At 54.2% G+C, this 26,647-nt stretch overlaps 1 protein-coding gene across 3 annotated transcripts; it reads left to right on the top strand.

Annotated features, from left to right (window-relative positions):
• On the top strand, positions 1-26,647 carry MELTF (melanotransferrin). Of its 3 annotated transcripts, none has more exons than XM_006054216.4 (16): positions 2-276; positions 2,029-2,183; positions 3,481-3,583; positions 5,814-5,996; positions 7,588-7,744; positions 8,919-8,986; positions 11,804-11,991; positions 12,525-12,705; positions 14,650-14,801; positions 17,295-17,391; positions 18,308-18,502; positions 19,386-19,542; positions 19,644-19,711; positions 21,489-21,676; positions 23,804-24,002; positions 24,461-26,647. In XM_006054216.4, the coding sequence occupies exons 1-16, from the start codon at positions 210-212 to the stop codon at positions 24,541-24,543; spliced, it is 2,241 nt and encodes a 746-aa protein (XP_006054278.2). In that variant the 5' UTR covers positions 2-209; the 3' UTR covers positions 24,544-26,647. The 3 variants fall into 3 exon arrangements, with proteins under 3 accessions (XP_044798994.1, XP_006054278.2, XP_006054279.2); XM_006054217.4 differs by having other exon boundaries at positions 4-276; positions 3,484-3,583; XM_044943059.2 differs by lacking the exons at positions 2,029-2,183; positions 3,481-3,583 and having other exon boundaries at positions 1-276.

Here is a 26,647-nt window from a genome sequence, read left to right as displayed (position 1 = left end):
GGGCCACCCAGGTCAGCCCAGGTGTCCAGTCGAGGGTGGGCGGGTGCACGCTAGAGGCGTGGACGCCACCAAAGCACGCCCCGGCCGCTCTTAAGGAGCTGAAGGCCAGTGCCAGAGAGGAAGGAGGAAGAAAGCCCCGCTGCTGCTGACCCTCTGGGACCTAGAAGTAGACAAAATCCGCGCCCAGCCCGGCCCCAGCTAGCTGCGCCATGCGGGGTTCCAGCGTGGCTCTGTGGCTCTTGCTGACTCTGCGGCTCTTCCTGACTCTGCGCACTGGTGAGACCCCGCCGCCCGGCCCTGGGAGAGGGAGCTGGGGCGCAGGTGCTGGGTTCTCCAGCCACAACCCCCACCCCCAGCCACAGGAGGGTCTCGCGGGCTGAAAAGTGTGTCCTGAACTTTGTTTCCCAGGAAAGAGGGGAGATTAGGAAAGGCGCGAAGGACAACAGGGGAGGGTACTAGCACTGACCGGAGCAGACCAGGATGTCTGGAGGGCTTCCTGGAGGAAGCGGCATTGAGCTGGGCATTGAAAAAGCGAAGGGAGCCAAGGAGAGGCGCCGGCAGAGGCATGGAGGCGAGAGTCCTGGATGCGGAGAGGTCCGGAGAGTGAATGCTCTCGATGCCTAGGAAGCCCAGGGAGGGTCTAGGAGCCAGAGAGGCTCTACTTTTTCCGGAGGGAGGCGGGAGAAGACTCTGAGAGACTGGAGGGGAGGAGGTGAGAGATAACTGCCCTGGAGGCCGCTCCAGGGTGCCCAGCATGGACAGAGGAGGGGGTGCAGGCAGGGTCTTCTCCTTTGGCAGTCCGCTCCCAAAGGAGTCAGGATCCCTGACGCTGAGACTTGAGGTGGGACCTCCGGGGAGATGCCCGGCTGCCCGCAGGGATCGCGGGCAGAGGCTGGTGAAAGGATGGCTTTAAGCCACTGCTCTGACCATCAGTACAGAAAATGGACCTGCCACTCCGATCAGGGCCAGCAGTTGCCAGATCTACCAGGGTGCAGGTTTGGAGCACTGGAGAGAGGAGAGCAGTTCTACATCCCTGGGGCGGAGCTGGGGGAGGCCAAGAGGGGCAAAAGGGAGACTGGAGGAATCTGCAGTCTTGACCCTTGGAGTAGGGATGGGAAGCACAGACTGCCGTGGGAGGGTCCTTGCCTGGTGGAAATGGACCCAAAACCTCAGGGCAGGCCTGGCTGGGAGGGTGATTAGTCGAGGAGGCTCCCTGCTGGGCCCCTAGACTGGGGGCTCTCTGGAACTCTGACCTGGTCAGATCCCAGGACCCAAGAGGGTCCCCACCAGAGGAGGAGCCTAAGTGGAAGTCAACTGAGGACCCTGTATCCTGACTCTCTACGGAGGTTTACTTCTAGCGCAGAAGGTATTGCCCTCATCTGCTTTCTCAGACAATAAAACAGGCTCAGAGAGGTCAAATAAGTTGCCTGAAGTCACCAGCTGGAGGAAGAGGAACGTGAAGCCAACCTGCTGACTCCCCTCCCTCCCCTTGTCAGGGGCCTGGAGCTTTGCCCACAGAGGGTGGGTCTGCGTGGATGTAACCACCGATGCTCCAAGGGGCGCAAGTCTCCTCAGGAGGCAGCCACAACCATTTCCTGGTCTCATGTCCTAGTTTATGATGGGGGCCCAGGGACACTGCTGAGGGTGAGGACCCAGTCCAGCACTCTCTTGCTAGAGGACACAAAGTCTCAAGAGGGGCAGGAACCAGCCGGTGATCCTTCCATCCACCAGGCTGTGCTCCAGGCCAGGGAGGGGTGGGGGAGGAAAACCTGGCTGCTACACCGGGAGATCCTCCCTGGCCAATGCAAAGGGCCAGATGTCTGCCCCCGGGGAAGTGCAGGGAATGCATGGCCCACACATGGCTTTACAGGTGAGCCCAGCCCTTTCCTGGGCTGCCACACCTCTTTGTGCCCTAGCACCCCACAGTGGGAGGGCAGGGCTGTGGCGAGGACTGGCTATTTGTGCTGAAGGATGCCAGAGTGGGCTGGGGCTGCAGGGGCCCGGCCTCACTGTTCTGCCCATCCCCAGTGCTTGGCGGGATGGAGGTGCGGTGGTGCACCATCTCAGACCCAGAGCAGCAGAAGTGCAGTGACATGAGCAAGGCCTTCCAGCAAGCAGGCATCCAGCCCTCTGTCCTGTGTGTCCAGGGCACCTCCGCTGACCACTGTGTCCAGCTCATCACGGTGAGTCCTCTCCCTTCCGTTCTGCCCAGACAAGAGGGCTGTGACTCAGGAGGGAGCACACAACAGTCTCATTCACCGGGAAAGGTTCCCAAGTCCCCCTGCCAGGGCCGGGCGATAGGATCGCCTGAGTTTCCCTGGTAACAAGGGCCAGCCTGTTTCCTGCGGAGGAGGGGCAGGCCAGGCGCTGGGAGGCCCCGGGAGGGCCCTGCTCAGGCACTGATGGGGAAAGGTGTCTGAGAGGCAGAGTTTCCTTATACAGAGCCCTTCTACATGGGGGACACGACCTGCCCCAGCCAGGGGAGCCCGTACAACAGACCACTCAGTGGCCCACAGCAGTTTCTCCCTCCTCCCTGGACTTTTCTAGAACAGGGCTTGTTTCTTTTCTGGGACAGTCCTGGGTGGGTGAGTGGGGAGTGGGAGAGATTTCCTGAGTGGTGGGAGGTCTGCTAACTAGCGCTGACAGTTAAGAGGCAGGACTTTAGTACAGGACAAGGTGTGGAGGGAGGCACTGGGGAAAGGAACAGGGCACTTGGGTCTTCCTTCCAGTTCAAGCCCGGATATGCCCCCAGAGCGAATCCAGTCAGAGTCCATGTGGCCAGGGCTTGGATCCACCGTAAGAGTGGAAAGCAATTATGTTGAATCATCATTCTATCATGACCCCATTTGTGTTTTTTAAAACGAAAAGGAATAAACTGAACTGAAGAGAGCATCTGTAGGATTCAACCTGCATCTTAGAGAGAAAACCCGGGAAACAGGTTAGCGGTAGAGACAAGGGGTGGAGAAACAAGAAAGTGAGGGACACTCACTTTTCACTGATTTTCATTCTGTGCTTATTTTTAGCTATGTGTATCTATTATAGTGCTTAGTCACTCAGTCATGTCCGACTCTTTGCGACCCCATGCACTGTAGCCCGCCAGGCTCCTCCGTCCATGAGACTCTCCAGGCAAGAATACTGGAGCAGGTTGCCATACCCTTCTCTAGGGGATCTTCCTAACCCAGGGATCGAACCCAGGTCTCCCTCATTGCAGGCAGCTTCTTAACCATCTGAGCCACCAGAGTCCAATAAAATTAAAAATAATATAATTAGAAAAATAAGGTGAGCCCTTGGTCCTGATGAGGGGAGACCCCTGGGCCCTGGCAGGGAGGGGCCTGCAAGGCTGAGCCAGGATGGGGCTCCTGGGCCAGATGGAAGGACTGTGTGCACCCCCAGGGCTATTCGAGGGCAGGCTGGTGGGCATCCCCAAGCTCCTGGCTGAGCAGCCCTGGGGCCAGGCTGCACTGACCTACGTGTTCCCAGCAGGCCCAGGAGGCTGATGCCATCACTCTGGATGGAGGAGCCATTTACCAGGCGGGGAAGGAGCACGGCCTGAAGCCTGTGGTGGGCGAGGTTTACGATCAAGGTCAGAGGGCAAGTGGGAAGGGTGGCAGGAGAGAGGAGGTCGCTCAGCGGTATGTCATTGCTGGACTTGGCCCGACTCCATAGCCCCCGAGCTGGTCAGTGGTCCTGTCCCCAGAGTGTCCTGCCCCTGAGACCCGGGGGTGCCAGAAACACGCAGAGCTGACCTGAGTTTGTTCTTCCTCATGGGGAGCCCAGAAGCCCCTTTTCACCCATCAGCTCTTACTGAGGCGCTGCCCCACAACCTGGTATAAGGCTGGGCATGATAGCCAGGTGAAGAGGGCGTCAGTGAGGCCCAGCTGCCTGCATCCCAGTGACCTCTGTGAGATACAGCAGGCAGTGGGGATGGGCCGGACAGGAAGTGGTGACCAGGAGCTGCAGAGCCCAACAGACCATGAAGACCAGGGTTCTGTCCTTGCCGTCATCTTCTGTGACCCCTGACGCCCTCCACACGCTCTCCTCCGGACCATAACATCGGGACAGTGATCCCTGCCCTGTCACGTGGATTCAGTGAGCGGGTCTGAGTGCCCCTGACACATGGGTGCAGTCAGGAATGTGGGTCCTGCACTCACACCACACCTGCCTCTGGCTCAGCTGCTGGTTGGATCCCCTCCCCACCTGTCCAGTGCCTCTAGTCTCTCCAAGCCCAGCTCAGCTGTCCCACCAAAGAGCTCCCCTGGGCCCTCCCACCGCTGGAAAGGCCTCTCCTTCCTGTTTTTCAGAGCACTCACTCACTCCACAAGGTCCTGTCCCCTCTGTCTGTCTTTTCTGTCCTCAGCACAGCGAGTCCCCTGAGGCAGGCCTGGTCCGCATCCTTGTATAGCCCCGGTGCCTGGTACCCAGCACAGCACACTTGGTCACTTGATGACTGTCAGAGGACACAGGACATGGTCCAGCCCTGCAAACCAGCCAGCCTTTCCACTCAATGGCCAGAAACAGCCGTGCCTCGTGGGCCCCAGACACAGCTATTCTTTTAATTAATTCAACACGTCAATTGAGCACCTCCATGCCAGTCATGAGCATAGACTAGTAAACAAGAGAGCCCATTCCTGCCCTCACAGAGCAGGAGTCACATGGTAAATAAACACCAAATGCTTCAGTTACAGATGTGCTGGGTGCTGTGAGCACAGTAACGGCCATGCAGGAGAAGATAAGGGCGATGGGAGACCTGCTGACATAGAGCAGCAGAAGGGCTTCTCTGGAGATGTGAGCTCTGAGAAAGGCCCAGGGAGGAAAGAGCTTGGTGTGTTCCAGGAGCTAGAAAGAATGGCCACACTGGGGAGTCAGGGGGTGAGACCCGATGGGGCTACTTAGATTGGCACAGGCCAGCCTCAGGTGTGCAGGAAATTACACCAGCTTGGTTTTCTCAAATTTAACTTCATTCTGATCATGGGCATCTTGCCACCCCGGGCAGCTGTGTGTGTGTCTGTGTGTGTGTGCTGGGATGCTCCCTGGTCGTCGGACCCCATAGAGGAGTCATCCCTGTCTTGTCTGAATAGCCTCTTCCGGGCAACATTTGGTCCAGGGGACTCTTTTGCAAGGCTTAGACCCTTGCCTGCCCACATGCACCCCATTCAACTGACAGTCATCAGGTGACCAAGTGAGACCCTGTGCGGGGTCGGGGGCTACACAAGGATGCAGACCAGGCCCATCTTAGGCGGCTCGCTATGGCTATTTGGGGTAACTCACTTGAGTGATTTGGGACCACATTGCTAGTGTTTCTCTTCCAGTCTTTCTATCCTCCCACCCCCGGCCCCGCACTGAGAAATCACTTTTTCTAATCTGGGGGAAGCCCCTGCCCGGCTCCCTCTGCTCCTTGCAACCACCCTTATTCCCATAACAGGACACCACTCCCTCTGTTCCTTTAGGTTCTCCTAAGGGCCTATACTTTTGGAAAACAAAAGACTTACAGGCTACTGCTGTTTTTGGTCTGGCTGCAGAGCTCCCTTGATGTGTGCAAATGTAGTGCCAGCTGGCTTGGGAAGGAAAAGGGGGAAATTAATGCATGAATTACCATCTCAGGATAATAGCTACCACCTGAGGCTGGCGGGGGTGGGGTCTTGTGATGACATGTGCGTTGCACCCACTTGCTGTCTCAGTACTAGAACGGCGCACGCGCATGCGTGAGCACATCCACACACACCCTTCTCCCTCTGCCCTCCCGGGCAGGGTCCCAGCCTCTCTTGCAGCTTCTCCCTTGCCACCCTCACTACTCTCCTCTCCCCTCCTTCTAGAGATTGGTACCTCCTATTATGCCGTAGCTGTGGTCAAGAGGGGCTCCCAGGTGACCATCAACACCCTGAAAGGCATGAAGTCCTGCCACACGGGCATCAACCGGACGGTGGGCTGGAACGTGCCCGTGGGCTACCTGGTAGAGAGCGGCCGCCTCTCGGTGATGGGCTGTGATGTGCTCAGAGGTGAGGGCTTGGTCACCAGAGGCTTCTCCCGCAAGGGCTCTGCATTTCCCCTCATAGGATACCCTCTCCCCAGGCTCACCTTCACGGCACCCTTTAAGGGGCAGCACAGTCCCCACTCCCCTGGGCCTTCGGGACACCTGGTCAGTGACATCACTCCCTCCTCTCCTGCTGGCCGGCCTGGTGTTGCACCACTTACATTCCTGGTTGGTCAGCTCCTCCAGGCACTGGGCCCTCGTCCAGGCTTCCACAGCACAGCCAAGCACAGGGCCCACAAGAGGCCCACAAAGCCCACCCCGTGGGAGACGGTGCATCGCCCAGGAGTGCCTTGCACCTGCGGCAGACATGGTTGCTATTTCCATAAATGTGCCATCAGCTTCACAGGGTCAGAAGCTGTATTTTTTCAGGACTCAGACGAGGCTTGTACCCAGGAAGCTCACAAGTAGCTAATCAGAGCCCCACATTGATTCACAGGTGGTGAGAATAGGGTTGTCCTGCAGACGAAATGTGTCCCTGAGAGTTGGGTGAGGGCGGGGGTTCCCGGGGGGCCTGGCCGGGAGCCCAGAGCCCTGGTTCTCATGCTTTGGGCTTCTTTTCCCAGTCAGCCACTGGCCATTGTGCTGTGTCAATCTGAGGTGGCCTCTGACACATCACAACTACGTTATTATCAAACTTCCTTCTTGGGACTATAGCACACCTGAGTTTCGGGTGTCCCCAAACCCTGTGTCCCTGAGCAGGCGGCCTCCTGGTTTGTCTGCACCTGGGAGAGCGTGTCATCTTTCAAAGAACACGAGTGAAAACATTGGCTCAGCATGGCCTGCCCTCAGAAAGATTACACAATGAACTTCACTCTTCTCCCCTGCAAAATGGGGAGGTTAAGACTTACTACAATGCTGTGGTTTGGAGGACTGAGATCCTGCGCACAGTGCCTTTGCAGAATGCACAGGGTGTGCGCTTGCTGCTGGGAGCTGCTGTTACTATGAGCTCAACTTTCATACCTCCCAGTGGGCTTCTCACAGTGGTGCACACACACATGCACACACACAAACCCATAGACTACACACATGCGTGCTACCTCCGCCATCAACACACACACAGATACTCTGCCCCCACAGAGCCTCATGCATAAGAACCTAGAAGTCATGTCCTCTCAAACAGTGACCAGGGGTGGGAGGTTTACCAGCCACTTGGCACATTTATCAAATATCTACTGCCCTGTGAGGACGCAGAAAGACTGAGAAAGGAACCCACCTTGGAAGAGCTTGGTTTAGCCGAGCACGATGCAACTGGCCCAGTGTAGTACCAGCGTTTGCTGACCCTGCATGGCACTAGGGTGTAGCTGGGCACAGGATAAATATTTGCCAAGAGGGTGGACTTGCGGCCCGGGTGCTTGAAGAGGCCCCCAAATCCTGCAGATCCCGACCCTCTTCACCAACCAGGCCTCCTGAACAGATCCAGTTCCCCAGGTCTGCTCAGACTGGAGTCTGCAGAGTCTAGCCTTCCTGAGTACAGCCTGAGTGGCCCGAGCCCTCCCTGGAGGATGGGGTGGGGGTCTGATGCTGTGTGATTGACCCCCCTCTGTCTTCTCCCACAGCTGTCAGTGACTATTTTGGGGGCAGCTGTGTCCCGGGGGCAGGAGAGACCAGTTACTCAGAGTCCCTCTGTCGCCTCTGCCGGGGCGACTCCACTGGGGAAGGAGTGTGTGACAAGAGCCCCCTGGAGAGATACTACGACTACAGCGGGGCCTTCCGGTGAGAGGGGCTGGGGTGGGGCCACAAGCACTGGGAAAACACACCTCGTCATTGAATGGGCCCCTAGGGGAGTGGTGATGTCAGCTGCCTCTCATCAAAGCACCCTTTTTATAGTTCATGTGCCTGGTTAGTTTAAAAACCTCAAACCAGAATATGCCAGACAGGATTTACTCATAAAATCAACATGTTTGGTGTATTTAGAGAAGTAAGGGCTCAGAGAGAAGAAAATGGCAAAAATGGCCCTTTGCTGCTCCCAGATCCCCATTCTGGTGTCTGGGACCAGCAGGGAGGATGCTGGAGTGGGGCAGTGTGGCAGGGACCCCCAAGGCGTGAACTCAGGGCTGGCCTCTCTTTGCTCCTATTCAAGCTGGCCCTTTAAATCAGTACTCCATGGAGACAGGAGTCTCTTAACTGCTTGTGGGGCCCTTCCATCTGTCTACAAAGGAGGAAATATGCCCGGTGGGGGCTGGCATGGAAGTCTCCTGGTTCTTTCTCTCTGGTTACAGTGTTTCCACCTGGAACCCGAGTGTTTACCCCCTAGGGTGTAATAGGGGAAATGAAGTTTGGGACACAGAGGAGAAATGGTTCTTGGTCCTCCAAGTCAGAGACTCACCCACCCTGCCTCTCCTGGAAACATGCCCCAGTCCAGTCCCGGCTTGTTTGCTGACTGTAGGGACCTGGGCAGCCCCTTTGCCCAGGGGCCCTGACCTGCCTCCTTCACTGGGCAGTGACAGATGGAGGATCCATAAAGTCCTGGGCCCTTCCACACAGGGTTGTTGATGTGGCTTGAGAAGGTCTAGCCCAATTCCCTGCCTTAGGACAGAGTCATCTTCAAAACATCCTGAGCGTTAAGGCTGCCGATTAAGCAGCCGCCCTATGAGCACCCGCTCCTTTCAGGCCCCAAGCTCAGCTGCACAGAATCTACATGGATTATAAAGGATCTCTCTCTAGGGGAGCTGCTTTCTCATCCCTACTTTAGAAGCAATAGAGGTTAGGAAGGTTCCACAGTTTGCCAAAGCCACACAGCCACACAGACCGGGGAACTGGAACCCGGGCTGCATGACTGTGAAACCCATGCCCGCCGAGAGCCCACCCAGCACGGCCCAGGCCAGACCTCCTGAGGCGGAGGATGGCAGCTGGACCCCAGCCTGCCTCGTTGCTTCCACCTGCACAGGTGCCTGGCAGAAGGGGCCGGGGACGTGGCCTTTGTGAAGCACAGCACAGTGCTGGAGAACACAGATGGTGAGTGGAGGGGCTGGCCCCCAGCGGCGGGTTTCAGGCCCCGTAAGCCTCCCTGACGGAAAGGAAGAGCTGGGTCTCACCAGTGGAGCTTAAACTGCTCTGCGCACAGTGGGGCTGGGGAGCTGCTCTGCCTGCTCTGATACATATCTGGCCGTGGGTTCATTTTCCTTGTGAAGATTGGGTTCTGCTTTTGAAAAAAAAAAAAGTTTATAAACCTCTGTGCTCAGTTAAGTTCAGTTCAGTCACTCAGTCGTGTCCGACTCTTTGCGACCCCATGAATGCCACCCCCCCATGCGACAGCACGCCAGGCCTCCCTGTCTATCACCAACTCCCGGAGTTCACTCAGACTCACGACCATCGAGTCAGTGATGCCAGCCAGCCATCTCATCCTCTGTCGTCCCCTTCTCCTCCTGCCCTCAATCCCTCCCAGCATCAGAGTCTTTTACAATCAGTCAAATCTTCCCATGAGGTGACCAAAGTACTGGAGTTTCAGCTTCAGCATCATTCCTTCCAAAGAAATCCCAGGGCTGATCTCCTCCAGAATGGACTGGTTGGATCTCCTTGCAGTCCAAGGGACTCTCAAGAGTCTTCTCCAACACAACAGTTCAAAAGCATCAATTCTTCGGTTCTCAGCCTTCTTCACAGTCCAACTCTCGCATCCATACATGATCACAGGAAAAAACATAGCCTTGACTAGACGGACGTTTGTTGGCAAAGTAATGTCTCTGCTTTTCAATATGCTATCTAGGTTGGTCATAACTTTTCTTCCAAGGAGTAAGCGTCTTAATTTCATGGCTGCAGTCACCATCTGCAGTGATTTTGGAGCCCAGAAAAATAAATTCTGACACTGTTTCCATTGTTTCTCCATCTATTTCCCATGAAGTGATGGGACCAGATGCCATGATCTTCGTTTTCTGAATGTTGAGCTTTACGCCAACTTTTTCACTCTCCTTGTTCACTTTCATCAAAAGGCTCTTTAGTTCCTCTTCACTTTCTGCCATAAGGGTGGTGTCATCTGCATATCTGAGGTTACTGATATTTCTCCCCGCAATCTTGATTCCAGCTTGTGCTTCCTCCAGCCCAGCATTTCTCATGATGTACTCTGCATGTAAGTTAAATAAGCAGGGTGACAATATACAGCCTTGACGTACTCCTTTTCCTATTTGGAACCAGTCTGTTGTTCCATGTCCAGTTCTAACTGTTGCTTCCTGACCTGCATACAGATTTCTCAAGAGGCAGGTCAGGTGGTCTGGTATTCCCATCTCTTTCAGAATTTTCCACAGTTTATTGTGATCCACACAGTCAAAGGCTTTGGCATAGTCAATAAAGCAGAAATAGATGTCTTTCTGGAACTCTCTTCCTTTTTCCATGATCCAGCAGATGTTGGCAATTTGATCTCTGGTTCCTCTGCCTTTTCTAAAACCAGCTTGAACATCTGGAAGTTCACAATTCACGTATTGCTGAAGCCTGGCATTAGGGGTGTATTGGGTTATAATCATTTAAAATTTTGATGATAATCTAAGGAAATCTAAGAAAGTAATTATTTAAAGAGTTGTCTTTAAAGATTGCAGCAAGACTGATAAGAGCAAAAGAGTGGTATTGACATAAATGTGCAAAGTAGTGAAGTAATATGGCTTTAATTGTCCCTAGTGAAGGAAAACTGGAGTGGCAGATTGAAATACCTAAATGATGCATTTGTCTCAGGGGAAGGCCAAGCGATCCCCCAGAATTCTATTACAAAGGTTTTGTAGCAGTTTAAAACTAGAGGAAAGTTGAGGCGTGGAGAGAGAATGACACTGAGTAATTGTTGACAGTGCTATAAATTGTCATGCAGTCATTAGAAATGACCTTTATGGAGTTTTCCAAACTATTACTTTCTTGGTTTTTTGGTTTGTTTTTAAATAGCTTTGGAGTGAATAGAGTGTTCGTGATCACACAAATTATCTTTTTCCCTATTATCTAGCAATGGTTTATCCTCCTCATTTTAAAATTTAAAAGTCATTAAAATATTGTTATGTAGGGCCATCTGTGGTATATTTTATTGCATGAGTTACAATCCTTAAAATTAGTCTTATTAATATTCCTGTTTGGTGTTGATATTCAGTCTTATAACGAGTTTTATGGAAAGCTTCCAGTAATGTGGAAAAATATTTTTAAATAAGTGAAAAAAATATAGGATGTAAAATTGCTTACCATGTATGGCTTTAACCATATTTAAAATGGTTAGAGGATAGAATAGAAAAAAGAACATGGAGGAAAAATACCAAAATATTAATAGTTGGAATGGTGGGGGAAGCTTCGAGAATTTGCCCTCTTCTGTCAGGGTTTGTTTCCACCATCGCCCTATGCTCGGAACTAAATTTAGTGCCAGATGGCAGTGGTGAACTCCCGATATATTTCTCTCTCATCCTCGGTTTCTCTTACTTTCTTATTCTTTTTGTCTTTAATAAGCAGTTCTGTTTATATGTGTTATTTTATTGTCAGATATCTGAAATCCTTTTTATTAGAAATTGGTGACAAATTTAAAATGTAAGTAAATAGACACAGTCTCTAGAGACACCTGATTTTGTACAGTGCAGCCACCAAGCTCCTCTTCATTCTGAGTTCCGGTTCTCACCTCCTGGTATGATTCTGGGTTCTCACTTCTTGGTGCGGTTTTGGTTCTCACTTCCTGTAAGGGTCGCTTTTCACTGTGTGTCTGTGGTCTGTGACACCCTAGGCTCTCCCCAGGCCCCGTCCCAAGGGTCCTCCCCGATGTCCTTACCAAGCCCCACCCAGGACAGGAGCTGGCCCATGACAGGCTTCCCATCTTCCCAGGGAAAACCCTGCCCTCCTGGGGCCAGGCCTTGCTGTCACAGGACTTTGAGCTGCTGTGCCAGGACGGCACCAGGGCTGATGTCACCGAATGGAGGCAATGCCACTTGGCTCGGGTACCAGCTCACGCCGTGGTGGTCCGGGCTGACACAGATGGAGGCCTCATCTTCCGGCTGCTCAACGAAGGCCAGGTGAGTTCAGGGCACCCCACATAGCTTCTCGGGGTGGCAGGACCTTCTCATCTTTCACCCGGGTGGGAGCTCAGAGCCATCCCGGGGCTGCACCAGCCAGAGCAGCAGCAGGACCCAGAGGCAGAACATACGAGCAAATAAACAAAATGACTAAAAAAATAAATGTCAAAGTGCACCATTAATTAAATGTGCTGTATAATGTTTTACTGATACTGCTGCATAGAACAGCAGCAAGTTTCTGCCCACAGGCCACACCAGCTTTGGTTAGTTTTGTTCATCCTGACACCGAATTCGGCCCCACTGCTTGTGCTCAGTACCATTGCACACCTGAGCCTTGAGCCATGTGTTCAGTCAGCTGAGTGTGAAAAGGCAGAATGCACTGGGGAGCGCAAGGGAAGGAGAAAGCTCATGCAGTCCTCAGAGTGGGTGCCTGGCCTGCAGGCACAGGAAGAAGGAAGTGGGAGCTGAACTAGGAAGCAAGGATTCTCCCCGCAGTACATCATCAGCCCCCACCCCTGCCCCTTGACACACAGCGTCTGTTCAGCCATGAGGGTAGCAGCTTCCACATGTTCAGCTCTGAGGCCTATGGCCAGAAGAACCTGCTATTCAAAGACGCCACCTCCGAGCTGGTGCCCATCGCCACGCAGACCTATGAGGCATGGCTGGGCCGCGAATACCTGCATGCCATGAAGGGTCTCCTCTGTGACCCCAACCGTAAGTCTACCTTTCTCTTCTCCTGCTGGCCCCAGCCTGACTCTGGGGGTGGTCAGGCTTGCTGGAGAGGTGGCCACAGGAGGACACACACCCCAGGAGGTGTGTGTGCTTCTTGGCCTCAATGGGAACCTGTTTCTTCCACCTCCCTGCCTCTCATGGTTGAGGAAGAAGCATCTCTGGAGTCAAATGGCAGCACTGTACCCTGGAAACCCTACCTGCTCTGGGGGGTGAGATCCAGAACCCCAGGGTCTGTCTTGAAGGGTCTCTTTGCCCCTCCACCCAGTATTTGTCAAGTCCTGTCTTTCTCCCTCCACAGTGGCTTACTCCTCCCACAGTGCCCCCATCCTCCCACAGTGCCCCCATCCTCCCACAGTGCCTCACTCCTGCCACAGTGCCCCCATCCTCCCACAATGCCCCCATTCTCCCACAGTGCCTCACTCCTCCCACAATGCCCCCATCCTCCCACAGTGCCTCACTCCTGCCACAATGCCCCCATCCTCCCACAATGCCCTCATTCTCCCACAGTGCCTCACTCCTCCCACAATGCCCCCATCCTCCCACAATGCCCCCATCCTCCCACAGTGCCTCACTCCTGCCACAATGCCCCCATCCTCCCACAATGCCTCACCCCTCCCACAATGTCCCCATTCTCCCACAATGTCCCCATTCTCCCACAGTGCCTCACTTCTCCCACAATGCCCCCATCCTCCCACAGTGCCTCACTCCTGCCACAATGCCCCCATCCTCCCACAATGCCCTCATTCTCCCACAGTGCCTCACTCCTCCCACAATGCCCCCATCCTCCCACAATGCCCCCATCCTCCCACAGTGCCTCACTCCTGCCACAATGCCCCCATCCTCCCACAATGCCTCACCCCTCCCACAATGTCCCCATTCTCCCACAATGCCCCCATCCTCCCACAATGCCCTCATTCTCCCACAGTGCCTCACTCCTCCCACAATGCCCCCATCCTCCCACAATGCCCCCATCCTCCCACAGTGCCTCACTCCTGCCACAATGCCCCCATCCTCCCACAATGCCTCACCCCTCCCACAATGTCCCCATTCTCCCACAATGTCCCCATTCTCCCACAGTGCCTCACTTCTCCCACAATGCCCCCATCCTCCCACAGTGCCTCACTCCTGCCACAATGCCCCCATCCTCCCACAATGCCCTCATTCTCCCACAGTGCCTCACTCCTCCCACAATGCCCCCATCCTCCCACAATGCCCCCATCCTCCCACAGTGCCTCACTCCTGCCACAATGCCCCCATCCTCCCACAATGCCTCACCCCTCCCACAATGTCCCCATTCTCCCACAATGCCCCCATCCTCCCACAATGCCCTCATTCTCCCACAGTGCCTCACTCCTCCCACAATGCCCCCATCCTCCCACAGTGCCTCACTCCTGCCACAATGCCCCCATCCTCCCACAATGCCTCACCCCTCCCACAATGTCCCCATTCTCCCACAATGTCCCCATTCTCCCACAGTGCCTCACCCCTCCCACAATGTCCCCATTCTCCCACAGTGCCTCACTCCTCCCACAATGCCCCCATCCTCCCACAATGTCCCCATTCTCCCACAGTGCCTCACTCCTCCTCCTCACCATGTGGCCATGGCCCTGGTTCTGGCACTGTTTCTCATCTGGACCCTTACAGTAGTCTACCAATGACTTCATGCCTCTAGCCCCCACCCCCATGTATCTACCACCTACAGCCAGAGAGATGCTGTGCCTCAAGCCTTCTCACAGCCCCGTGAAAGGGATTCTGTCCTCTCTTTTCTGGGTAAGGAAACAGGATCAGATGGAGAAATAACTTACCTTTATAGCTAACCATGGAAAGAAAGAGCCAGAATTTCTCTTGGGTCTGATTCTAGGCTCTTCCTGCTTAGGGCCAGCCCCTGATGCAGGCCAGTGTGATCACATGCTCACACCCACACAGGACTGCCCCATTACCTGCGCTGGTGTGTGCTGTCCACACCCGAGATCCAGAAGTGTGGAGACATGGCTGTGGCCTTCAGCCGGCAGAGGCTCAAGCCAGAGATCCAGTGTGTGTCAGCCGAGTCCCCCCAGCAGTGCATGGAACGAATCCAGGTGGGAGCTGTGTCCAGAGGGCAGATCGGGCCAGGTGGGCAGGCAGTGGCAGTGCCTGGGATGGTCCTTACTGGCCCTCCCTCTGCCTACCTGGAGGATACAGGGCAGCCTGAGTAGAAGAAAGTCTCCTATGACAATTCCCCAGACAGCAGGGAGGAGGAAGTTGCCACAGGAAGCAGCCACCACCCCTTGGCGAGGGGTACGGGAAAGGCAGGGAGAAGGGGGCTGTTTCCCTTGGGGGAGCCCAGGGACTCCTCCCTGCTAAGCAGGTGGGCCAGGAGCAGAAGGACCATGGGGCTAGCCCAGCTTGGCACTGATGATGCTGTGGCCTTGGGCAAGTCCTTGTCCCTTTCTGAGTCTCAGTTTCCTCTTGTGCACATCGATGGGTGGCATTGGGTCATCATTTATTAAACTTCAATGCAATCAGAAATACATTTTACATCACAGTCTAGCACACAAAAAAGTTTTCTTTCAGAAATAAACCTGTAAAAATATATATCCCCTATAGAGAGGTATGAAACCAAACAGTGCTCACCTTTACTAAGTGCAATGTGTGCTAATAGTTTCTGTGTATTCTATCCTAGTCTTATTTTTTTAAGCTTATCGTGGCCCATTAAATTGATTAAAGCATTCATTAATATGCCTGCCACCTGACCCTGGTCTTGAGACCCATTCAGCTCTGTCCTGCTTTGCTTCTATGACTGGAAACTGAGGCCAGGAATGGGAAGCAGCCCCATGGCCCTGCAGTCAGGACTGAGGTCCTACTGTGGTCACAGGAGTCTCCTCTGCTCCTGGACTGCTTCCTTCCTGGTTTTTTAAGATCAACTAGGGTGGGGCCTGATGGTGAGGAGCTCTTTTCAAGGTGGTCCTCAAGTGCAAACCAAGTCACACGCCCTGGGGTGTCCACCCTGCCCCAGCCAAGCAGCACATTGACTTGAAAAGAGGCAAGCGAGCAGGAATGACATGGGGCCGGGATCATGACCCTAACAATCTCATAAGCACTCACTTCCCACGTACCCCGCACTGTGCTAAGCCTTCATGTGGGTGATCTCAGTTAATCCTTATGATAACACTTGGGGGGTGGGTATGACTACTATCAGAAGTGGAGACTGAGGTTAGGGGAGGCTGAGGAAGTAACTTGCTCCAGGACACCCAGGTCAAGGGTGGGGGAGCCTCTCACCCCAGAGGTAGCCTGGAGCCTGATATGGCATTGAGGGAGGGGAGGCCAGCTGGAATTGAGGAAGGGAGATTCAGGGGTTGGGACTCTTCTTTTCCGAGTCGTGGGCAGGCTGTCCTGTGGAGGAGTGGCTAGTTGCAGGGGCCCCAGACCAGGCAGAGCTGCAGGGAGCTGCAGCTCTCTCCAGGAACAATTCCTCTCTTCATCTGAGCTCACAGAGGACCACGGGAGGAAAGGGCTGGCATTAGGGGGGGGTGGTCCTGAAAACCCCAGCAAAAGGCTCAGAGATCCTCAGTTCTAACTTCTAAGGCTCTCAGAGATGATGTCCAGTGTAGCTGTAATATCCAGTGTAGCTCTAATATCCATTTCCTGCCTGACCACAGTGACCCAGGCAAGCAGGGGTCAGCTGGCCTGGCCCCTGGGCTGTGGCTTAGGGTCTGGGTTCCTCCTCAGCATCGCAATGTGTAGGAGAAGATCTAAATGGGAGGGAAGGGGTCCCCCAGAGATGCCCCCCTAGGCTCAGAATATCAACATCACTGCCTTTATTCTGTCGTCATAACTTCAAGCCTCAGCCCTGGACCGTGAGGGGCACCTTCCTGGGGTGCCGGTGTCCCCTCTCTCCCTGGACCACCTCTTCCTTGGGATATGGCTTGATTATCAGTTAATCTCTTTGCAGGGTCTGAGGAGCCACCTGTCCAGAGGCTTCAGAATGGACAAGTGGGGATGGGGCACAGGTGACCGGAGGGCTCTAGAGGCTTCTGAGGGGGGACGGACCTGGGCTACTCCTGAGGCAGGGCTCTATCCTTCCACCCTGGAGCCTCCTCCCGTAGACCCTGAGACTGTCTTCTTTGCAGACCTGGCTCGTTCACCCATTCACGGACACATTTGAGAAGCATGTAAAGCACTCCTGCGGTGTGCCAGTCCTTGGCCAGGTTCTGGGGGTGCCGTGCAATGCCCGGGTCCCTGAGGCTAGGGAGCCATGGGGAGACCCACATGGAGCGCGAGAGCAGGCGCTGTGCTAGGTTCTGCTCAGAACAGGGTCTGGCAACAGGAGACCCTCAGAAAACATGCGCTGCAAGATTGAAAGACACCCATGAACGGGAGTGCTGATGCTGGACGGTTTCAGGCCTGTGGTCCTCCAAGCATCCTTACAAGGAGAGGAAAGGGCAGATGGGGCAGGATAGGGTTCCCAGGGGTAGGGAGCCTGAGGCCAGAGTTCCTGAGAGACCCAGCTTTGGCACCTCTGTCAGATCCTGACAGCCAGAGCTGTCTGGGGACCCACCTCAGCTTGACCACTCTTTCTGTCCCCTCTGCAGGCTGGGCAGATTGACGCTGTGACCCTAAAGGGCGAGGACATTTACACAGCAGGGAAGACATATGGGCTGGTCCCAGCAGCCGGGGAGCACTATACCCGTGAGTGCGGGTGCCAGCCCACTGGCCTCAGCGGGGAGGTGGTTGATTTTTTTTTTTTTTTTACAAAACTTCTCTAAAAAAGTCTTTCTCCCAGTTGCTGTCTGTCACAGGAAAACCACTCTGGCCCCAGGCACAGTGTACCCACCCAGTCACTGGAAGCCTGGCAGGCTTTAGTGAACTTTCTGTGAAGGGTCAGAGAGTAAACACTTCAGGCTCTGAAGGCCACATACAGACTCTGCTGCATGTTCTTTTTTTAAACAACGCTTTAAAAATACAAAAATTATTTTTAGCTTGCATCCCAGGCTGTACAAAAACAGGCTGAGTAATTTGCCAGGGTCTGAACTAGAAAGCTTCCTCAGCCTCTTCCATCCAGACCACGTGGCTCATGGCAGGTGGCCCTGGGACCCACCTTCCTGTCAGCTCATGAACACCTTTTCAATGGCCGGGGCCCAGGTGCTCTGTCCCTAGGTCTACTGACCTCAGGTCCACTCCACTTGGACGTGAGAACTCTCTCATCTTAGGGAAAGCGCATCTGCAACCTCAGCTATGCCTCCACTTTTCTCCCAGAAGGTGAGAAAAATACCACGTGAGTGTAAGGAAAGAAAGAAATTCTTCTGGTTTCAGCAGTTGGAGCTGCTGAAAAGTGGAGCCCCACAGGCTGCCCCTCAGCAATGAGGGGACACGCAGAGGTCTCGCTGCCAGAAACGCTCTCTGAACACCCGCTTGGCTCTTGGCCTGGGCGCTCTTGAGCCTGGGCAGCCAGGGTCTGACAGCAGTGGGGAGCAGTGCATGGGGTCAGAGCCACTGCTCTGAGGTCAAAGCAACTGGAGGGAACATCTGCAGGCTCTGGCCTGGTTCCTGCTCAGCCGAGGCCAATAAGCACAGATGAAGGGCCTCACTGGTGTCCCTTCCCCAGGGGAGGACAGTAGTAACTCGTACTTCGTGGTGGCCGTGGTGAAGCGGAACAGTTCCTATGCCTTCACCCTGGATGAGCTGCGGGGCAAGCGCTCCTGCCACCCGGGCTTCGGCAGCCCCGCGGGCTGGGACATCCCTGTGGGCGCCCTCGTGCAGAGGGGCTTCATCCGGCCCAGGGACTGCGACGTCCTCACAGGTACCGCCCCCTGCAGACACATATGTAAGCTCTTCTTGGGGGTTCACTGGGGTCAGGGCCAGTTCTGAGGGTTGAGGTCCTCTCCCAGCAGGACCCCAGAGAAGGCAGCCCTAGAGAGATTTCCTCTTCCTTTTTGATGTGCCCCTTGCTCTCGGGAAGGTTAGGGAATATTCTTGGCCACACCCAGGACAATGGTGTCTGGTTCTGTGGAGGGTACCCCTACCCACTTACTCTGAGTGGAATATTTCCAGTGGGGCGGGGAGCAGGCCAAGTGCATTGCTCAAGGCCTGGCTCACACCATCCTGGCTCACAGGCTGTCTAGTCCAGTTACTGGGCATCTGGGGGACCTTGTTGGGAAGTGGCCAGCTATCTATATAAATGCTGAAGAAGACACGTTTACCCAGCACCTACCATATGCCATAGGCAGGGCCCTCCCTGGGTGTTAAATCATGCACATTCATGGTGTGAGGAAGGCAGGAGGAAGCTGGCTGCACACACACCTCTGTCCCGGCTGGCACGTTGGAGGAAAATAACACATCTTTTTTCTAACCACCCACACAAGCACATGTAAGGTGTCAGGACTGGCTGCTCCCACTCCCAGACAGCTGGGCAGTTGCTCTGACTGGAACAGAAGAGTTTATGAGGTAGTGAGTTCCCTGTCCCTGAGGGAGTTCAAGGGAAGGTGGGTTCTCTTATTTAGACAATCTTTGCATTCCCCCATCCCCGTGATCCTCACAGGAGGGGACGTGCCGCTCTGAGCTGGATGGGCAGGAGCAAATGGGTGGCCTGGAGCCATAGCACCAGGCAAGGGGGGCAGATCTGTGGGGGAGCAGTCACCCTCTCTGCCATGGCCCCTCAACACAGCCCTCTCCCTCTGCCCCAGCGGTGAGTGAGTTCTTCAGTGCCAGCTGTGTGCCTGTGAACAACCCCAAAAACTACCCCTCCTCACTGTGTGCACTCTGCGTGGGGGATGAGCAAGGCCGCAACAAGTGTGTGGGCAGCAGCCAGGAGAGGTACTACGGCCACAGTGGCGCCTTCAGGTACCCGGTGGGCTGGGGCCGGGCGGCAGGGCAGGGGGCCTGGGGCCAGGGGCCAGGATGGGACCTCCTGCCAATACCTGTCTTGACTTCTTGTGTGGCAGGTGCCTGGTTGAGAATGCAGGGGACGTTGCCTTTGTCAAGCACACGACGGTCTTTGACAATACAAATGGTATGTGTCAGCCCTGGGACAGGACAGAGCCAGACTGGTAGGGCTCTTCCCCATCTCCAGCAGAATCTAGCACTAGATGTTCCTGGGATTGCAGGCCAAGTGGCAGCAGGGAAAGACTGAGTCTAGAAGGCTCTGCCCCTTGGGGAGCCCAGGAGCCCAAGGGCCAAACAGTAAGAACAGGCCTCGGGCTACATATCCAAGTGCCCAGGCCACCTGACAGTCTATTTCTCTGGAAGCCAAATTCCCATTCTCCCAAAATGGTAGCCACTCAGTCAGTTTAGAGAAGCCCCTTCCAGGGCGTTTACATGGCACCAAGGTGTGTGGGTCGGGTGGCAGGGACCGCTCGCCCCAGGGTCTTCGGTTCACATTAGAGCTTGTGTTTGTTCCCGCCGCGTCAGTGCCGTGTGCAGGAGTCACTGCAGCCCCACGGTGCGTGAGGCAGGGCACGCCCCCCATTCACATCATGAGGTGGTGTTTTTCCCTGGAGTCGCCTTCCTGGGCTCCACTGGGGAGAAGAGGCCAGGAACTCTGCTCTGGGGCCCCAGGCCCCCACCTGAAGTTCTACTGGGTTGCAGGCCTGTACCTGACTCCCCTGCCCCGTTCTGTTCTCCCTCCTTGGGGAAGGAGAGAGAAGTGGACTTTGCATTTTGAAGACTGGAAACTATTTCCCTTCAACATTTTTTGTTTGCGTTTTCTGTATACCCTGCCTACACTCCAGGCTTTGCAACCCCAAACACTGGAAGCTAAGTCTTCTCCACTCTCTCCTAACACATCTCTTCCCAGGAACTCAGGGCAGAAAGGCAGAAGGCCTGAAGGGAAGGTAGAGATTGGTGAAGGGAAAGCAAGACATGCAGGGAAAAAACATCAATCAGTATTTCAAAGCTCAGATCCCACCATGCCTATGAAAGTCATTAAGGCTGAAAACCAGTTGCCTCAACAGAGCTGGAAGAGTTCCAGGCCCTGTTGTCATAACCCCCTCACCTGCCAACCACCCACCAACAGCACTGGGGGTCATCCCCCAGAAGGAGGGAGCGGTGAGCCCTGCCTGGGCCCAGCCTGTGCCCTCTGTGTCCTGGGCTGGAGGTTCAGGGAGGAGACGGGGCCCTTGTGAGGTTCACTTGCGGAGAGGCACCCACTTCCCAGAGCCACTCAGATTTTTTTCTCTCTACTCAAGGACCCACCTGGAGTTCCTTCTGGAGATAGAAAGGCAGTGTATACTAAGTGAATATACAAAGGCACAAAATAATATGATTCCTGAAAGTAGTGTTTGTCAGGAAGCCTTTGGACCAGCCTCTTGCATCAGAATTACTGAGTTACTGGTTTAAAATGCAGATTCCTGGGTCCCATTCTAGCCTACCTGATGAGATTCTTTGCAAGAAGGGGCATTTGAAATTGCCTCTTATAGATCACAACATGTGATGTTTTATTCCATCTGGCTTGAGAATTTCAGCTGTTAGGGGAGAGTCCATTGTACCCTCAAGCCTGAGACCTATGACACAAAGATGGAGTTCTTTGCTAAAGAGTGATTAAGAGCCTGTTCCTCCACTTGTAAAATGGGAGTGATAATATAGTTCATTGCTACATAGTACATGCTTCTTATTCCCTACAAATAACATTATAAGCCCAGCTGGGTTCTCTCATTCTGGTTATAGATAGAGCAGAGCAGTTGAAGAGTGTAGAGGGTTGAGGAGCTGGCCAGATATCACAGTCAAGGACTTGGGGTCCCTGAGGAGAGCAGTCTCTCTATCCTCTCCCCCACTCTGCTTCATCCCTTCAGGCCACAGTTCTGAGCCCTGGGCTGCTGAGCTCATGTCAGAGGACTATGAGCTGCTGTGTCCCAATGGGGCCCGGGCTGAGGTGACCCAGTTTGCAGCCTGTAACCTGGCACAGATACCATCCCATGCTGTCATGGTCCGTCCAGACACCAACATCTTCACTGTGTATGGACTGCTGGACAAGGCCCAGGTGAGCGAGGGCAGGAGCTGCCCCGTGGGTGGTTTGCGGGGTGGGGATGGTGACAGAGGCGAGCCAAGCCCCTCAGTCACCTCAGTCTACCTGGAGCAGACTTCAGGAGAAACTGAGGAAATTCTAGGGAATTTCTCAGAAATTCTGTGAATGTCACTTAGTCAAAGCCATCCCTCCAACCACTGTCCCCTCTGTCTCCTGCACCATTAATTTTCCCTTCTCAGCCAGACCATTCCCACCAACATACAAACCTGCTATTACTTCTACCATCCTGTAAAAACAAGTGAACCTTCTCTTGGTCTCACATCCCCTTATAACCATAACCCCACTCCCTTTAATAGTAGAATTCCTTCAAAGAGCCATCTCTAGTCTGGAGTCATCAATTCCTCCTTTCCTGGCCTCTCTTAAGGATGGAGACTATTCCAGACAGGCCCCTCCAGGTGCTGAGACTGCCTTGGTCGAGGTCTCAGTGGCCCGTGCTGCTAAATCCTGTGGCTGTTTCTCAGTCCACGTCTCCCTGGCCTCTCAGCAGCACTGGCTGCAGCTCCCTCTTCCTGAAGTTCACCGCCCTCCTGAATGCAGTTTCCCCCTTGGCGCCTCAGGCCCCATGCCTGCCTGGCTCTCCCACCACCTCCCCAGCCTCTCCTCCATCCCCTTTGCTGGCTCTTCCTCATTTCCCTGGCTGGTAACCACTGGAGCACCCCGGGCTTCATCCTAAGCCCTCTTCTCTGTCGGCACCCATACCCCTACTGATCTCATCCAGCCCCATCATTAACTACCATCCGTATACCGATGACTGCTGAGTGTACATCCTCAACCCTGCTTCAGTCTCACCCTTTAATCTCAAACGTGCATCTTTGGCAGCTGCCTATTTGACATTTCCATTTCTAACAGGTATCTTGACCTGAACAAGTCAAAGTTGGACTCCTCTTTTTCCCTCCATCTTCCCCACTTCAGTGAATAGCAGCCTCAGATTTCCCATTTCCTCAGGAGTCAGGTCAGACTCCTGTCTTCCTCTCACACCCTACTTCCAGTCAGTCAACAAATCAACTTTCAAAACACATCTGAAATTTGAACACAGGCCATCTGACAAGACTGCCCCAGGTTCCAAACCTTCCCCTCGACACACCCCCAACCTGATATAGACTGAAATTGACCTCATTTCCCTCCTTCCATAAGCACCACAGACTTGCAGAGCCAGCTGACCCTCCAGGCCAGTTCCTAACCTTGGAAATGATGTTTAATCTCATCTTTCCTATGGAATCCCTCTGTCTCAGGAGTTCTTAACTCTGGGTCTGTGGGCTTCCCCAAGGTTCCCGAAACCTTCTGAAGTGATGTGGGGGAAGAGCCCTATATGGATGTGCACTTTTCTGGGGAGAAGGCTGAGAGCTTTCATCAGATCCTCACGAGGATCCATGAGTACCCCCAAAAGATCAATAGCCACCTTACTCTTTCTTTCCCCTTTGACCAGTATTTGAAGGCTGAAGTGGGCATTTGTCCATGCTCTTCTGATGTCCTGTATGTATTCCTCATTTCTCACATCCCTTCTGGCCTTTTTACTGACTGTCTTAGGGCAGGAGCCATAGCACACTCACCCTGAGAACCCTCAACAGGGAAGAGAACAGCTCCTCAAGAACTTCTTGGGTGTGAGGAGGGTGGGTTAGTAAAGGATATTCAACTTACCTAGTACTTTCTCAGCACTGGTATCAGAAGGAATGGCTCTCTTATGAAATCATTTTGGTTGGGGATAAAGGATACCCATAAAAAAGAGTGAGAAAGCCTGGTAGAAAAGGATGAGAAATGCTGAGCAGACTTAGCAGACCCCTCAGTAATCTCACCCACATCCTCTCTCATTTCTGAGTTTTCTTCCTGTGAAGGCTCAGGCTTCAATATCCAAGAGCTGGTTTGGTGTGATGTTTCTGGATGGCTGTCTTACTGTGGTGGCTCTGGTCATCTCTTATTCCACATCAGCTTTGGTGACAGAGGTCATTGAGTCGATGATTTTAAAGCAGAGTCTTGGCACCTGACTTTCCTTGCTCCTTGGTGCATAAAGCAATTAATGGCAAGTGATACCCAGGTGACCATTTGTGAGCCCAGATGCAAAGCTGATCTGCTGTGTGCTTCCAGGACCTCTTTGGAGATGACCACAATAAGAATGGGTTCAAAATGTTCGACTCCTCCAGCTATCATGGCCAAGACCTGCTTTTCAAGGATGCCACCGTCCGGGTGGTACCTGTGGGAGAAAAGACGACATATCGTAGCTGGCTGGGCCCCGACTACGTGGTGGCTCTGGAAGGGATGCTGTCTCAGCAGTGCTCAGGCACAGGTAGGGCGGGCTGGCAGGGTCACACCCCACAGAAGAGTGGGCACAATCCCTGGGCATCCTCCCAAGCCTTTCTCCCCAAACCTTGAGTGAACTGAAGGGCACTCTGCATCTTTGCAAATGATCAAGATGAAGTGCCCTGAGAGGGTCTAAACAGTTATAGCAGAAACACTGGCTGTGGAATCCAGACAGACCTGGATAATGAATATAAATGTTAAAAATAATCATCCAAAGAGGATTCAGGCAACTGCATAAATATACATGTAGTGTAATTTTGAAAGAAATGAATATGTAAAGAAACCAGGGGAAAGAAAAATTATAATAGGGTAGCAAGAGGGAGCCTGGAGTGAATTTAGTACACAAAAATACGCTCCGTCTAGTCCTGCACATGAGTGGCAGTGGGCCACAAACACAGCTCCTGGCACTTAAAGGCCCTTTACTGTCTGTGTTTAATCCCTCAGCGACCGCGGCCTCCAGGGTCTCCCTACTCCTGCTGCTGCTCCCGCTGACCCTCACGGCCAGCCTCCTCCAGCCCTGCCTCTGAAGCATCTCTGGGCCAGCCTTGCCCTCCTTTGGAATGGAAACCTATTCAGAAATCTCTCTAAATCAGGCTGTTCTCCTCAGTAAATCCGGTTAACACTGCTCAGAGAAAAAAATGTGTGATGGGAAAGGAAGCGTGAAAAACCATAGAGCTCCTCAGGGCTGCAATTCCGACACTGAAGTTTCTGTGATTGCTTCAAAGTGGAATAAAGATGAACGTTAAAACAAAGTGCCCCCAACTGGACTGAGCGGGTCCCTCCCGCTGGAACCCAGCCTCTGCCTCCCAGGCACCACCTGTCCCTCCGCTACCTGAGGTGGCACGCTGGCCCGCCTCCAGTCACGCCCCACCCACAGGCTGGCACAGCCGCTTCCCTGCAGGTCTGCAGGCTCCCACCACGCAGATCCTCACCAGCCTCGGGTTTGGAAAAGACCGGTTGCCAAGGAAACGGGCTGAACCTGAGCTTCCCACATGGCCCTCTCTGCTGGAACTCGCCCTGCTGAGCCGCCCAGGGGGGCCTGGTGAGATGACAGGCCTGCCGGCCCCTCGCTGCCGGTTCCCACCTCCTCCTCTGGGGAATGGACACCGCACCCAGCACCTCCCATCAGCCCCCGCTCCGTCTGTCCCTGGACTCCCTGTTCCAGCCCCCCTCGTGAGGATACTGTGTGTCTGTCTGTCTCCACTGAGGCAGTACCTGATGAGGCTGGAGCCAGGCTCTCCAAGGAGGCAAAGCTTCTGGGCACTCACAGCCCTTTGTCCTTGTCTTCTGCGGCTTGGCATGGCCAGGACCACCGGACCCCTAATTGTGCTGGGCTGGGGAGGCCAGGGCTGGACCCTAGGGATGAAGTCCTCAAGAGTCCTGGGGCAACGGAAATGCTTCTCAGAATTTTTACTAGGTAGGGGGCTTGATGCAGGGTTGGAGGTCTAAAATCTTGCCTAAATACCTGTCTGTGTAAGAAGGGCAGGCCTCAGAACAAGGTGTGATCTGTGTGCCCTGCCCTTTTGTGGTTCAGCTGCACCAGGCTCTGTCCTGAGGCTCAGCCCCGCCAGCAGGAATCCCCACTCCTGAGTTTCCTCCTCTTAGGCTCCATCACAGTTTACCCTCTCCTGCTCTGCTGTGATGTCCACTGCTCTGGAGCTGCTCCTGTACCTCTGGCAGCAGTGGTTTCCTCTAAATTAAAGGGTTCAGCCTTCGGGGCTACCCAGTGATCTCCAGGTGCTCAAGTGTGTGGGGGGTTGCCTCTGAAGAGCTGGGGATGGGGAGATGCCATTCTGTTTGTCAGAGGAGCCTCAGGCCAGCGAGGGGCTGAGGGGAGTCCCAGCTCCTCTGGTGTGAGCACAGGGTCTCTTCGTCCCAGATGTCCTCTGACTGGGCCCGAGGGCCACTCATTTCAGAGGAAGGCTCCATCCTCCCCATCCCCTTCGAATCAGTGGAAAGTGCTAGGAGAGGGTCTCCATTATCGTCATGGTTGTTTGGAAAGCAGGAAAAAGTTCCCCGAACTGCCAGCTCTTACTCTGAAATCTGCTCCCTTTAAAAAAGTGAAAAAAAGAAACGAGAGCAAGCCACCTTCGTCAGCAGGCTGGGAGCCGCGTGGGCCTGGAGCTATTTGCATCTTCGTCTGCGGGGGCCTCGGGGATGCTGATGACAGGCTGGGCTCCCAGTGCTTCGCCCCCACCTGTGGGCGTTGGGATGGATCCCTTCCATCCTCAGCGGAGAAGGAGGCCACTGGCCGTGTCCTGGCCACGGTCACACCATCCTGAGGAGTCCTGGCCCCCACCCCACGGTGAGAGGCCAGAAGGAGCCGGCCTCAGCTACCAAGCATGTACCCTCTTCTCTGAAGGAGCAAAATAATTCTTCTCTGACTTGATTGTTTGATTTCTTTTTCTTTTTTTTTCAAAGGGAGATTTGTGTAGTGAGGAGTGTATTACCATGTGGCCATCCTGGGCCAGTGTGCTGCCCAGGCTGTGACACTGTACTTGGAGTCCCTCAAGGGTGTGACCTGCCTGAGTGCTGGGTGGCTTCTGTCAGGTGACAGCAAGGAGCCACCTCTGTGTTAGCACTCATGAAAGATGTTGGTTTGTTCTTTTAAATAAAGCCAAACAACCTGCA

Source organism: Bubalus bubalis, chromosome 1 (genome assembly GCF_019923935.1).
Source record: "Bubalus bubalis isolate 160015118507 breed Murrah chromosome 1, NDDB_SH_1, whole genome shotgun sequence".
NCBI classification, from domain to species: Eukaryota; Metazoa; Chordata; class Mammalia; order Artiodactyla; family Bovidae; genus Bubalus; species Bubalus bubalis.
The sequence above is the reverse complement of the archived record's forward strand: the minus strand, read 5'-3'. Positions and strand labels throughout refer to the sequence as shown.